Raw genomic sequence first — 15,258 nt, forward strand, 5'->3', positions numbered from 1 at the left:
CTCTGCACTACAGGGCAGGAGCTTCACGCACGCATCCCACCTGCTTCCTACCGCACCCCTGAAAAGAGCAGAACGGGGAGCCTTAGCAAACGGGCCGGACAGACGCCCTGGTCCAGGGTCTGCGCTCTCGGGGGCAGGGCTCCTCATGGCAGCCGGCCACACACACAGATGAGAAATTCTTGCTACAGGCATGTAGGAACCACAATGCCTCTCCTCAGCTCGGTTACTCAGGGAAGCGAGAGACAGGGGTGTCACGGGGCAGGTGCAAGTTCTGCTGACTGCTAGCTCAGGTCCTGCGTCAGGGCTGCCAGCTGCTGGGCCAGCGATCCAAGTGGGCCTGTGCTCTTCCCACATGAAACGCCCTCTTGGTTGACCAGGAGCCAGATGCCAAGCCGGAAGATCCAGCCCCTGACCCTTTAGGTTGGTAACCCCAACTGACGAGGGTGTGCATGTGTTTCCACACACCCAGACGTACAGCAGAGGAAAGGCAAAGCACTGCTCTCCCACCTCAGCCAGGAGACAAAGGCGCCACAGTCTGGCTCCCGTGGTGACAATGACACACCCAACGCCTTGTGACAGGAGGGCCAGGAACCAGGTGCACGGCAGCCGATGGAGTCCGACTCAAGGCCACGCTCTGCAGCCTCCTGGCTCAAAAAGCCTGCTGCTTACACAGGAGGGAACGCTGGGGCCATACAGATGTCAAATACCAAGAATGGTCTGGGTGAGCGGCCGGTTTAAAAGAAAAACAGCCTTTCCTTGTCTGTTCAAGAGCCAGGCTTGGCATGTCAGCTCTAGATAAAGAATTCTGGCAGAAAGAAGAATTCTATTACCTCTTTCTACCCTATCCTTAACAAGGGCCCCATTATACCTCAGAGTTTTAGAATTCCTTCACTCAGAACCAATTACAGCCATTTCCTGGGTAGGGAGAAGGATGCCAAAGGAAACATGACCGGAATCTGGGTAGCTGAATTTCATAGGAATTAGTAACGGAGGATCTATATTTTCAGAGACAGGCTTTGTCAAAAGGGTGGCCTTTGGGACATTCTTCTAACTAACTCTTCTCTGTTCTTTCCTTACCATCCCCAAGTCCTTTAGGGGTTCCAGGTAAGTGGTTGAAAACAAATTGTGTCAAATGATGAATTGGTGAAAACTCATTATTTTTTTCCACTAATTTTGTATGTTGTCATTTTAGTTTCTTCTTCACCTTCTTCTTTTATTTTTTTGAGAGTGTGTGTGCTCCAGGGGAGATATTGTAACTTATTATCATGTGCCTTTGTTTACTTAGATTTCTGGAAGGAGGTGGTAATTTGCCTGAGAGCCAGAATGATTTAAAAAATTTTTTTAAAAAGTGTCATATGCTTTTTAAAAAAATTTAGTTGGGAAAATTCATTTCTAATTCCTTTTCAACCATTACGTTCTAATTCTTTGGCAAGTTTTTCATAATTTAAAAGTTCTCAAGGGATTTGTCCAAAAGCAAATTGGTTAAGTATGGATATTCTAGTTCACGACTGTAACTGGTATACTCTGTGATCTTACAGTGTACTACCACTTTAAAAAAAGTTTTGTCCACTTTCCACGTTATTCTGATTTTTTTAATTAAAAATATTGTGCATAGGTAATGTATACACATGATTTAAATTTTTCACAGGACAAAAAAGAATTCAATATCGTTTCCCTGTCTCCCAAAGAAAGCCATCATCCCCAAGTCTTGAGCATCCTTCAAGTGACCTGTGCACATCTAAGTATCCAGCTATACTTCTTTTCCACTTTTATTTTTAAACTTTAAAATTCATTTTTGACCAGTGATGCCTACTTTACATATTAAACTAATTTTCTACCACTGAAAATCTGTATAGTTAATTTACAGTTAAGCAGTTTTCATAAAGCCTTCTTAAAGAAAAAGCTTCCTATGGGAACGGCGATATTTGAGGGGACATGCCTGAAAAGAACACTGATTTAATACATAAAGCGAAAGTGAAAAATATTTTTCTAGATAATTTCTCATTAATTTAGACCCTGTAATAATGAGTTTCAAATAACACACTAGTGAGCCTGAATGATTTAGTGTGTAGGCTCTCAAATTAAAAACTTTCTAAATAAAATGACAACGTCATTAATATGAGGCAGTGAGGTCCGGGAGCCTTCAAGTATGATTTTATTAGCTCATGTTTGGTTGTTTATCATGTACCCAGCAGAGAACTGTAGTAGCAAGGTGCAAGATATTTTGTATTTTGTAAGCGGATTTAGATGATAAAAAACCCAAATATACCATTAGATTGGTCCCTTGAAATCACTGTTGAAAAAAAGAGAATAGTACATTCCTTTAGTAAGTCAATGAAGACAGCTTTTCTTGTACCTTTAACTCAAAGTGTATAAATGACACACAATTGGACACTACTTTTGTTTTGGCATGATTAATAATTATGTAATAAAGTAAGCATCACCACCCGAAAATGTACTTAGCCCAGGACTTGAATCCACTTCCTCCTCTCAAGGTTGAGCCCACTAATGCTCAATTGATAACATCACTCCAGGGAATATAAGAGAAGACAAACAAAAAACCACACCATTATTTAGAGATCTTTTCCAACCTTACTCAAAATACTTTCTTGATACTTAATGGTGAAGGAAAATGCTTTCCTCCTCACACTGGGAACAAGAAAAAAAAGTCATACAAACAGGAAATGAAATGTTAAAACTTCTCAGGCAACAAGATCCCATATGAAAATCCTAAGAAATGTATAAAAAAGCTGCTATACTAGTAAGTAAGTTTGGCATGGTCCCAGAACACAAGGCCAATAGACAAATATGCACTGTATCTCTGTATATTAGCATGTATGCAGAATAATAATTGGAAATTAAAATGGAAAAAAATACCGTTTATGACACCATCAAAACTATTGAAAAATAAAGACAAAATATATATACGATCTGTACACTGAAACCACTAAACGTTGCTGAGAAAATTAAAGACCCAAATAAATGGAGAGACATATTCATAGATACAAAATCTTAATATTAAAGATTAAACACAATCCTAATAAAAATTTCAGCAGCGTTTTTGGGGTAGAAATTGATAAGCTGATTCAAAAATTTACACCGAAACGCAAAGGACCTAGAATTGCCAAAACAAATTTTAAAAAGAACAAAGCCGGAGAACTAATACTACCCGATTCCAAGACTTATTATATAGCTATGGTAATTAAGAGAATGGTACTGGCATAAGGAATGAAATACACATTAATTTAACAGAACTAAGTCCAGAAGTAGATCCCAAAATGTATGGTCAACTGATTTTTGACAAAGGAGTGAAAATAATCCAATGAGGAAATTATAATCTTTTCACTGAGTGGTGCCGTAACAACTAAATGTCCGTTTGGAAAACAATGACCCACAACCCTTACCTCACAGCCTATACAGAAATTAATCTGAAATGGATCACAGACCTAATAGTAAAAGCTAAAACTATATTAAAAAATTCTATAAGAAAATCTTTGTGATCTTAAGGCAGGTAAAGATTTCTTAGCTAGAATACAAAACACATGAACCATAAAGTGATAAAATGAGCTCCACCAAAATGACAAAAATGCTCTTTGAAAGACACTGTTAAAAAGAAATGAAAAGGCAAGCCACAAATTGGGAGAAAATATTCACCATACGTATATCCACAAAAAGCACTTGTATCCAGAACACAGAAAGAATTCTTACAACTCAACCCAGTAAATAAGTGAACAGATACGTCACCAAAAAAGATATGCAAATGGCCAATTGCACAGGAAAAGATGTCATGAGGGAAATGCAAATTAAAACCACGATGAGATACCACCATACACCCATCAGAATGGCTAAAATTGAAAAGACTGACAATACCAAGTATTGGTGAGGATGTGGAGCAAATGGAACTCTCATGCATCATTAGTGGGTATGAAAGACCACTTGGAAAACAGTTTAGCAGTTTCATATAAAGCTAAACATACTTACCAGAAATCCCACTCCTAGATATTTACCTAAGAGAAACAAAAACGTACCCATAGAAAGACTTATACCTGAATATTGCTAATGGCTTTATTCATAACAGCCCCAAACTGGAAACAAGCCAACCCAAATGTCCATCTGCAGGTGAATAAATAGTGACATATCCATACAGTTGAAATACTTAACAATAAAAAATGAACTACGGACACAGGCAATAACATGGATTTATTTCAAAAGATGCTGCGTGAAGTGTAAGAGTACACTCTGTATGATTCCATTTATATGAAACTCTAGGAAAGACAGATCTAAACAGACTGTAAACAGATCAGTGATGGAGGGGACCAGGGCATGTGGCCTGACTGGGAAGTGGCAGAGGCAACTTTTTGGGGTGGTGGGAATGTTCTCTATCTTGCTTGTGGTGGTGGTCATGTGGATGTATAAATTCATTAAAATTTACCAAACTGTACACTTAAGATGTGTGCCTTTTGCTGTGTGAAATTTAGCCCTTAATAAAGTTGACTTAAAAATATACCAATAGAGAAGTCTCTGCTCAAGCAACATTACCACAGACTTGATTGCAATCCTGGTTTCTTCCCATATTTTCAAATCACTTAATTTTCTAATCTGCAAAATGGGGACACTCCCGATCTGGCCCTGTTTTGGGAAATATTACACAGTTGCTCCTCATTATTTGTGGATTCCATGTTTTTCCAAATTCACCTAATTGCTAAAATTTATAACTCCAAAAGCAATACATGTGGTGTTTTTGTGGTCACTTAAGGACATGCACATGTGCAGACCAACGAGAAATCTAAGTTGTTCTCAGCTGAGGTAGAACAAAGCAACAACTTTTGCTGGTTTCAGCTCTGATGCTGTAAAAAGATGTCCTTTTCATGCCACGTTCATCACATTTTTGTGCTCCTTTGGTGTACTTTTGCTGCTGAAAATGGCCCACAGGCATAGTGCTTAAGTGTTCCTGAGGGCAAGAAGGCTGGGATGCACCCTCTGGAGAAAAAGCGTGTGCTGAGATCAGCTTTGTTCCATTAGGAGATACACTGCTGTCGGCTGTGAGTTCCATGTTAATGAATCGACGATACATATTAAATAAGGTGTCTTTAAACAGAAACACACATAATACAAGGTTATGTATTGATCCGGTGAAGAAGACGTGACCAGAGGCTCAAGGGAACCTAAGCCTATATTTCCTCTAGGAGCAGTGATTGGGTATCTGCTAGTTCAGCTGGTGACTTTATGAAACATAATTACTGTGAATAACAAAAATCCACTCTCTATATATTTCTAGTTCCTTCTTCCTTTCTTTGGTGAAACGGCTTTGAGTTTTCACCACCTCGATTACTGATGTCCCGCTTTTCTCCAAAATGCAGGTCAATTTTACTGGATACGTGGTCTGACTGTGCAGGACATGGCAGGCCTCTTCCCCATTTTGATCTGGAGAGTTCAGCTGTGTGGCTATATTCTTGTCTTTCTTTAATTTTCTAAAATTCCACAGCTTTTTCACAAACTGCTGCCCACTTATGCCAACTGATTTCTTCCACCTTTTGCGCCTCTCTGTTATTTTCTTTAGATATATCACCGTTTCTTCCTTCAATATTGGCAAATACAGAATTTCATTTTGGGGGCCAGTCATCCTTCTTTTGAGCGGTGCTGTTTCCAAATCTCTCCTCATGGCCCCTGAGATGTCTGTTTTACCTGTAAGAGCAGCGGCTCTGATGGGCTGCTAGCAGTGACAACTTAGGCAAACAGACTTACTCTCCCGATTTTAAAAAATTAATGTTGTCAGACACATTTAATCTCTTATAAACATCAAGCTTTACTTCTATCATCAACTTTTACACAAGAACCCAATCGTTCAATCACTGCCTGTCAACTTAGCTATATATCAACTTGTAATGTTTTTAAAAGTTGAAAACTGGAAAATTTTTAAAAGTGGAAACTTTAAATGTTTTAAGTTCCCTTTGGGGACAATTCCACACCAATCATTCAGAAGCTTCTTATTTGCTATTCTGGATCATTGTTATCTACATTAGTTCAGTTTTCCTTTTGTTGTTTGGAAAGGGAAAGTATAGTTTAACAAAACTCAAGAGAAAGATGATTTTCTTTAAAAAGCCACTTAATTCCTCTAAACAGAAAAAGGCATAGGGAATTCCCTGGTGGTCTACTGGTTAGGATTCCGGGCTTTCAGTGCCGTGGCCCAGTTTCAATCCCTGGTCAGGGAACTGAGATCCTGCAAGCCCTGTGGCACGGCCAAATAAATAAATAAATAAAATAAACCAAAAAAGAAAGGAAAGGAAAAAGGCATAGAAAAAAAAAAGTCTATTGTAAAGATCAGAACATTGTGATCAACCACGAAGGACATGGCCAGTTTTTGTGTACTAACTTAGACCACCGTGTGCTTACTCTCTTCTGATGGCCCGTGATTATACAATAATCTCTACGTTGCCAAAGACAGCATAAGAAAAAAACACACATTTTGGATTTATATGAAAGCATTTAATACACATTGATAAAGTAGGTGGTAAGATTAAAGACTGGCCTCACGATGAATCATATTTTCAATGCAAACAAGTAAGTGCCCCCTCCAGCCCACCCATCCCTTCCCATCCCTGAATATTCTAACAAAACACACACACACACAAGGCAACCCCAGTGGAAGCCCCCCAACACCTAGAGTAACTTGAGAAGTAATTCAATTATATTTTTAATTATTTAAAATGTAAAAATCAAATTTAAAAACAGAGGGCATCTAGGTTCAGCTCACCCATCAACCTTTATAAGAATGTTACTACAAAAAAAAAAAATGTTACTACATGACTCATACACAATATACAAGTGAATCTGGACTCTCACAACACCCTTGGTTCAAACAAGAACAAGTTTCTTACATAGGAAGGGGCTCCTCAAAAAGCAACCTGGCGTTCAGTGTCCAGGCAGCTGCTCAGTTGTGACCTACTTCAGATCCATAGCTCTCTTTTAGGTTTATGGGACAAACACATCTACTCAAAATGAGCCATCAAAAATATCAGAATTTCCAGTGCTTTTGGTTCTTTTTGAAACTTAAACATTTTCTCTGCTAAAAATTAAAGAAAAAAACCACACACACACCTCCTGGAAAGTGAAATACTCCTAAAGATATAGCTATAAGGATGTGACCTTAGGGAGAACACAGGCGTCAGACACAGCACCTTCTACGCACAGAGAGCAGACGTTGATGAAACCTAAGGCATGTGAAATTTACTTCTGGCTCTCGGAAACCTAAATCAACCATCTCTCACAACCACCTTAGGTCCCTACTATAATACCATCTTGGGGGAAACCTAAATTATTCCTAGCTAGAGTTTAAATCCCAATATAATAATCCTACCAATTGACCCAATCTTTAAGTGGCATTCACTTGGGTCAAATGGTATTTGGAAAATCAGGTCGCCCAGGCAGAGGATTCTCCTAAATGGAATTTTCTGGTGGTAGCCTGCGTGAGGTTTGACCTACACTTCTATTTTTTTGTTTGTTTGTTTGAACAATTCAGAAAACATTAAGTTCCTTGTATTCACAGTTTGTAAAATCCCTCCACCCACCCAACATTCACTGAGCACCAGTAGGGCAGCACTGTGTTTGGCACCTGGAAATTGAACCACAATAAAATATACAAGCTAGCAGGTGACATGGATAAACAAACCCATTACAATAAGTTCCCTGCCAGAGGAACATTCAAAATACAGCAACAACCTGGAGGAAGGAGCGTCAACTGCTCCCAGGGACGCTGGGCAGGCGTCACAGAGAAAGCAAGCTCAAGCTGCTTATCTTGTTTTTTTCCTTTTCATCATGACATCTTACAACATAAGTGACAATATAGAGATGAGCGCTAGTCTCCACGTACCCACGATCCGGCTTTAACAATTAGTAACTCAGCCTCTTTTGGTTCACCGAAACCCTCGTTGCTGCCTTCCATCCCTTTATTTTGCTGTGAAAGCCAATCCTCGACATTTTTATCATTTCACCCATAAATACTGCACTATGTTTGAGGAACGACCTGGAAAGGATCTTCCATGAGTAACATTCATCTCCCCATCTACTCTTCTGCCAGTCACTCTGCCAGAGTCATATACCCTGATTCCTGACGGTGACCCCAAAGCCTGGGCTGGTTCAGGGCAAAGACCCAAGACATTCTGGGTGCCTCTGAGTTGGCTGAAGGACAAGACGGAGCTGACCCAGTGAAACCCCATCCTGCCTTATCTGGAATGCTGACCGCATTCTTCTGGCCCTTGGTCCTCATAAAATTGCTATTTCTTGAGAAGCATATTGAGCACCTAATGTTTGTACAAAATGGTGGCTACAGTCCACATTCCCACGTGCCCTTAGCAACCTCTGGGGGAACCTCAGACAGTACAGGTCTTGCCCTGTGGGCCAAGATGCCCCAGAGTTGCTTCCTGTCGCCGCCTTGATCTCCCTTGGGTGGGGAGCCTGGTGCATCTGACTGTCTGGGCTGTCTGTCTCCCACCTCTTCAGAGTTTCCTCTCAACATTCATGCAGTTAGTTCCCTAACCCGGAACGCTACCCTGGCCTCCCTCTCCAGCACAATCTGCCTGTTCCTTTCAGGCCATCCACCACTGTCCACCTCCATCGTCACCCTCCCGTTCAGGCCGCCGTTCCTTTCCCTCAAGTGCTGCGATCTGCCAGCGTCGTTCTGCCTTTAGCACCCCTGCCCCCGCCTCATTCTCCACGCAGCAGCTGAGTGGTATCACAGAAGCCCCTGCTGAAAACCCTCTCGTGGGTCCCGGCACACACAGGACCAAGACCCACGTCCTCACCACAGCCAAGGAGGCACCGCAAAGTTCAAGGTCTGCCACCGCCTCCTTCTCCAGCCTCACCTGCGACACCGCCTCCCTGACCCGCAACCAAACTCTCCTTTCAGGGCCTGCTTTCTCGGGTCTCTGTGCTCTTACCTGGGAAGCGTAACAGAAGCTGCACCTACTGATGAGCCCTTGCGCATACGCGCCATCTCACAGGAGTTCGCGCCACCACGACACCATCGCCTTCGTTTTGCAGACGGGGAAAGTGAGGATGGGCACCTCGGCTGAGGTCACAGAACTAGCGAGCGGAAGGGCTGAGACTCGAGCGTAACCACGCGTCCCAGGCTGCCCCCCACCTGCATCATGCAGCGATCCCCGACCTAGAATTCTTAACGTGCATGATAAAGCATATCTGCAAATCCCAAACTCCAGAGGATCCTCCTTGTGGGATGCTTCTGTTTTCCAATTGGGCTTCACGGCTTCTCAAATTTTATGTTTGTTTTGGTTAGAGGTTTCACTTTCTTTAAGCCACATTTAAATAAAGCCACATTTTAAAATGATGAGATTTTAGGCATTTCTATTACAGAGCTCCACGATATTGTAACAGCACAGAGACCATATAGATATGAATTGAAATGCCAAGTGGGTCGGTGACTTGATTTCCAAGAACAAAATAGAGGTAACAGTAGAATCAACAGAAGGAACCCGGCTTTTAATATCAATACAGCAAGACTATATCAAGGGCGACGGTCATAATTTTCTAGATGGCAAAACATTGTATTATTTTTAGACTTTGAGTGCTCAAAGACACATTTCAAGATCATTTAGGCCAACCTTCCTCATTTTACATATGAGGAAACTGAAGCCCAGAAGTTAGGCAGGTTACCTGAGCTAAATTCATTCTTTTGTCTCTGGGTGTCCATATAAATACCAGAACCTTATTGTGATTAAGAAGCGACACTGCATTCTCTACAACCCAAGAGAGAGAAACACAACTCTCTATCTACCTTCCAGTTTGGGGCATAAAAACTGTGTGAATTCTGCCATCAGTACTGAGAACAGGGAAGACAATGATACCCTGAATTTCCACTTAAAGGTCAATGTTAAATTTGATGTTAAACCAACACAACCGAGGAAGGAGGCAAAGTTGTAGGCTTAGCAAGTATTTGTTCTGACTGTGTCAATCAGGAACACGGGCAATTCAGAGCCAATACTCTTGTTTTTCCAGAACCACAAGAAGCAATGTAGGCTGTGGGTACCTGTTTGAAGTCGGGGCTATTTAAGGCTATTCAGGAATTTGGCATGTTCTTCTCCTCTTGGTAACAGGGTTTCTCCTCCTATCTTTGGACCTGTCTTTTCCTAGAAAAATAAAAATAGTTTAATAAGAAATGGGTCAGGGCTTCCCTGGTGGCGCAGCGGTTGGGGGTCTGCCTGCCAGTGCAGGGGACGCGGGTTCGAGCCCTGGTCTGGGAGGATCCCGCACGCCGCGGAGCGGCTGGGCCCGTGAGCCACAATTGCTGAGCTTGCGCGTCTGGAGCCTGTGCTCCGCAACGAGAGAGGCCGCGATAGTGAGAGGCCCGCGCACCGCGATGAAGAGTGGCCCCCGCTCGCCGCAACTGGAGAAAGCCCTTGCACAGAAACGAAGACCCAACACAGCCAAAAATAAATAAATAAATAAAATTAAAAAAAAAAAAAAGAACTTTAAAAAAAAAAAAAAAAAAGAAATGGGTCAATATTATTTGCATGGGTCACTAAAACCCATCACCTTGCAGATGACATACCTTTAACATTCCGTCCCGTTCCCACTTGAAGAGGCCACAATTACTGAAACAGAAAAGATGGGATTGACTCAGAAGTGAGGTTCCGGGCCCACACACATGAAGATAGCAGTGCTCCCTGCACTTGGGGGAAGATCTTCCCCATTTAAGCAGAAGCTGATCAAGGTGACATTCATATTCCAGGCTATGCTCTTTTGCTACTGAAAATACTCCAGTGATCTGAGAAATGGTCTTCAACTCTGCAATAAGCTAGATACTTCAGAGAAGGAATTTCAAATGGTAGTATAACAGGGCTACACATGCTATAGGTGATGAGTGCGAGCTTGGTTTCTAGTGCTGGTCACTGGGAAGACCCTTGGATTGAGGACGCCAGCCTACAGCTACATGCAGCCTATGGCTTGCCCCTTTCTCCTGTTCTGGAACTAAAAGGCTGTGATAAGAAAGGATTACTCTTCCTTCTGGTTTGAACAATCCTCCCCCCGCTTTTTCAGTAGTAAGAACAGGGAAGACAGTGATATCTTGATTTTCCACTTAAAGGTCAATGTTAAATTTGGTGTGAAACCAACACAACAGGAAGGAAATCTTTTCATAACCCAAAGATTTTGACTCTCTTCACTCAAAGGGCCTGGAGACTCTCATTCTCACTTTTTAACATGGTAGGTGAATCCAACCCTGAGGAGGCATTGGGATGCTATGGGGAAAGCTCATTGTCTATGAAGTTTATTCTGGAGAAGAGAGAGAGAAACTGAAAAGAAATATAGTGAAGCCATGGGACTATGTTTCCCAGCAGCTTTGGATCTGAGAGGGTCCGGGCCGTGGGGGCCACCCCACCAGCCTCATCCTTCCTCCCCATCTGGCTTAGACTCCACTCCCGCCCTGAGCATCAGCTGCCAGAGGACTTAGCGCCGAGCCTCTCCACCACCTTCCCCAGCTGAACGTCTACTGAGAGACTTTCGCGGCCTACGACCAGATCAGTGATGATATTACGCACAGTTTACTGTCAGGGGTTGGCAATTATTAACACAAGGGCCAAATCCAGCCTGCCAGTTTTCGTGAGGTTTTGCTGAACACAGCCAAGCCTCCCTGTTTGAGCACCACCTGTGGCTGCCACAAGAGCGGTGAAACAAACCACAGTGCCTGCCTAATACATTTACTATCTGCCTTTTACAGAAACAGTTTGCCCATTTCTGCTCTAGATCAAGAATTGACAAGAGAGAGACCAGAGAAAGCAGATGTTAACAAAAATAACAGCGCCACCTGGAGGCTGAGAGGCGTCGTGTTCTTCCACTTGAGTTGTACTTACTGCTTACCCTCAATGAACACATTTCTCTGATAATCAAATGCTTTACACAAGCTCTTGCTGTTACAATATTTTGGAGAGAAGTCAAATATCAATATACAAATAGCTGCTTAGAACAATTCTAACCTAGATTGTAAAAAGATGCACAAACCAGCTCCTGACAAGGTGATGAACGAGCCCCCACCCTCATCCCAAATCAGCTTCGGAGAAACTGGAAATGAGAGTGAAGTTCGGGGTCCAGGAAATAAACAACAACCAAAATGAAATGAGCAAACAAAAAGGTAGTGAGAATATCCTGGTGAAAAGGTGATAGTGAGATTGCCTCAAATTCCAAAGAATCAACATCATACAAATTATGTCCTTCAAGAATAACGCAATAAAGTTAGAAATTAATAACAAAAAAGATAAAATCAATCCCATATATATTACTAACTCTTGGGTCAAAAAGGAAATCATCCAAGACATTAAGAAATAATTTTAACTAAGCATCAAACTTTGCAGGTGACTGCTAAAGCAGAACTACTTAGAGAGAAATAGGAGCTTCATACTGATTTATGAGGGGACTTCCCTGGTGGCGCAGTGGTTTAAGAATCCACCTGCCAATGCAGAGGACACGGGTTCGAGCCCTGCTCTGGGAAGATCCCACATGCCGCGGAGCAACTAAGCCCGTGTGCCACAAGTACTGAGCCTGAGCTCTAGAGCCTGCGAGCCACAACTACTGAAGCCCACACACCTAAAGCCCGTGCTCCGCAACGAGAGAAGCCACCGCAGTGAGAAGCCTGCACACCTCAACGAAGAGTAGTCCCCACTCGCCACAACTAGAGAAAGCCCGTGCGCAGCAACAAAGACCCAACGCGGCCATAAATAAATAAATAAATAAATAAATAAAATGCTGTTGGAAAAATGGTGCCAATAGACTTGCTCAACTCAGGGTTGCCACAAACCTTCAATTTATTTTTTTTTAAAAATTGATTTATGAGGCAACAAGAAAGGTTACAAACTAATAAGTTGAGTTTAAGCTTTTAACTGAAGAATGTACACAAAATGGTACAAAGCAAACCCAAGGAAACAAGAAGTACATAAAGATAAGGGTGGAAATCAGGAAAACAGAAAGAAAATCAATAAATGTTAAGAAAACTAAAAGATGGTTTTCTGAAAAGGTTAACAGAACAAAGAGACTTCTATCAAGGTTGACTTTGAAAAAGAGAAGGAAAAAAACAACAGAACAAAATATAGTAAATACCTATTAATAAAATATAGCAAGTAACAGACTGAAAAAAGTACATTAGGGACAACTAAATGTTAATAAATTTGAAAATCTAAATGAAATGGATTCCTAGAAAAATATAAAAAGCTGAAATTGGTAGAAAAGAGACCATGAAATTGAAATGGTAATCAAAGCCACCCCTTTTCTCCAAGAACAGGGCCTAAATAATTTTATAGCTGAGATTTACTAAACTTTCAAGAAATAATTGCTAGTTGATATGTTATTTCAGGAAGCTGCCCAATTCGTTTTATAAGGCTCACATAATCTTGGTTCGAAAACGAGATAGGTCTACATAAGAAAAGGAAAAAAAAGGTCTAATTCACTTATGAATAGATATAAAAATCACATATAAAATATTAGCTAACTGATTATAACAGTGTGCTGAAATAAAAAAATCATCAAGATAAGTCATGTTTATCCAAGGAATAAAAAAGGAAAGTTCAACTTCAGAAAAACTTAACAATGTAATGTACCACATTGATAAATCAAAGGAAAATAAGAAAAGATATCTAACAACACTCATAGTGAGTGAGGAAGGGGACAGAGAAATACATAAATTAGGAGAGCACTGAACGCACCAAGGACAATGTTCTACAAACTGCACTCCGAACTGCACAGGTATTACTCAGGCTGTTCTACATGAATCATGCCCCCTGAGTAGTCAAACACAGCAGCTCTGCCTCTGTATCCGAAATTCCCCCCACAAAGTAAAAGCAGAAAGTCCCTTAAAACACACATACTCACATATTATAAAAATTTAAACAAATAACTCTTTACAGCAGAGAAAAAAAATTCCCTATCCGAGCCCCCCACAAACACACATATTTCCCCAACCCACCATACACAGGCTCCATTTACTTATTCAACAAACACTTCTGATAACCTACTATGCACCGGGCACTATATTTAGTATTGGGGATACAGCTGTGAAAGGGGCAGGGTCCCTTCCCTCCAGGAGCATTCGGGGATACCCAGGAGCCGTAAGGTGGCACAGAGCAAGGGTGACCCTCCTGGGGTCAAGGACTGTCCACAGTTCCAAGGGAACAGCATCACATGGGAACTAGAAAAAGGTTCAGGAAGCCTGGATGAGACCAAGAACCCCAGCAATTCTCATACCTGCAGTGCTTTTGGGGGAGCCTGTCGAGGGAGACACTTCTGTTTCCACAGGGACACTTGAAAAACCTCTTCACACTGTCGTGCCAGTGGTAGTTGTGCTGCTCGCTGACGCAGGTCTCCAGAGGCTTGAAGTGGGTGTAAGCGCACTGCACAGAACCAGCAGAAAGAAGGCACATGTCCGGTCAAGAGCCCCGAAGGAGAAATGAGCCAGCTGCCACAAGGGCAGCCTGTCCCGAGAACTTCTGTTCTTTCGTCGCCACCAGGCAGGGGCCGGTGGAGCTATTATCTTCTGGCTGCAGTGATCATGTGATTTCTTGACTTTCCCCCTACTGATACCACTTTTTCTCATGTTTGCCCCAATTTCAGGTGTAAAATACACAATAACCTTCTGTGACATCAAGACAATGGCTAGGGTGAAGGAAGAAAAGGATTGGCAATCTCTAAGTAGCTCTGATTGGTCTGCCCTGTCTTCACTGCAGTCCCTGACTGTAAGACAACAGATGACGACCACGGGGCCTACTCAGGAAGGATGTTGAGCCGCTCTTCCCTTCTCTCTTACAAGGCCACTGGGAAGGGTTATAAGCTTATTACCACTCCTCTTTCATACACAGCAAAACCAAGACAGATATTAAGTAATTTACTTTTAATTTGGATCCTTCAGAGGACTGAAAAGAACAAGAAATGATGGGTGAAGGCTGAAACAGAGCCAGACAGTGCAATGTAATCACACGGAGTCTAGATAAATAACTTTTGGCCTTGGCAGCCTCAAAGAGGGCAGAGTGGTATGCCAATTGTGGCAGGCAAAATAATCCCCCCAAGATGTGCACACCCTAGTCCCTGGAACTTACGAGCATATTATGTTACATGGCAAAGGGGAGTTCAGGTTACAGATGGAATTACAGTTGCTAATCAGTTGATTTGTGACGAGAGGACCCCACCTCCCATTGCTGGTTTCGATGATGGAGGAAGGGGCCATGATCCAAGGGATGCAGGTGAGCTCCAGAAGCCGGGAAA

The 15,258-nt window shown here is 42.1% G+C and overlaps 1 protein-coding gene across 5 annotated transcripts in view; it reads right to left on the reverse strand.

The window, feature by feature from the left end:
• Window positions 1–4,087: 4,087 nt before the first annotated feature.
• Window positions 4,088–15,258, reverse strand: part of MCM10 (minichromosome maintenance 10 replication initiation factor) — a 41,481-nt gene continuing 30,310 nt past the window's right edge. For 3 of the 5 annotated variants that reach the window (XM_057544419.1, XM_057544422.1, XM_057544421.1), the window contains exons 18-20: window positions 14,245–14,390; window positions 10,565–10,607; window positions 5,709–10,142 (exon numbers count right to left, since the gene is read on the reverse strand). In XM_057544419.1, the coding sequence (XP_057400402.1) occupies window positions 10,059–10,142; window positions 10,565–10,607; window positions 14,245–14,390 (273 nt within the window). In that variant the 3' untranslated portion in view covers window positions 5,709–10,058. Of the gene's footprint in view, window positions 5,686–5,708; window positions 10,143–10,564; window positions 10,608–14,244; window positions 14,391–15,258 lie in introns of those variants that run through there. The other 2 variants (XM_057544420.1, XM_057544423.1) reach the window with 2 other exon arrangements.

Source organism: Balaenoptera acutorostrata, chromosome 3 (genome assembly GCF_949987535.1).
Source record: "Balaenoptera acutorostrata chromosome 3, mBalAcu1.1, whole genome shotgun sequence".
Taxonomy (NCBI): Eukaryota; Metazoa; Chordata; class Mammalia; order Artiodactyla; family Balaenopteridae; genus Balaenoptera; species Balaenoptera acutorostrata.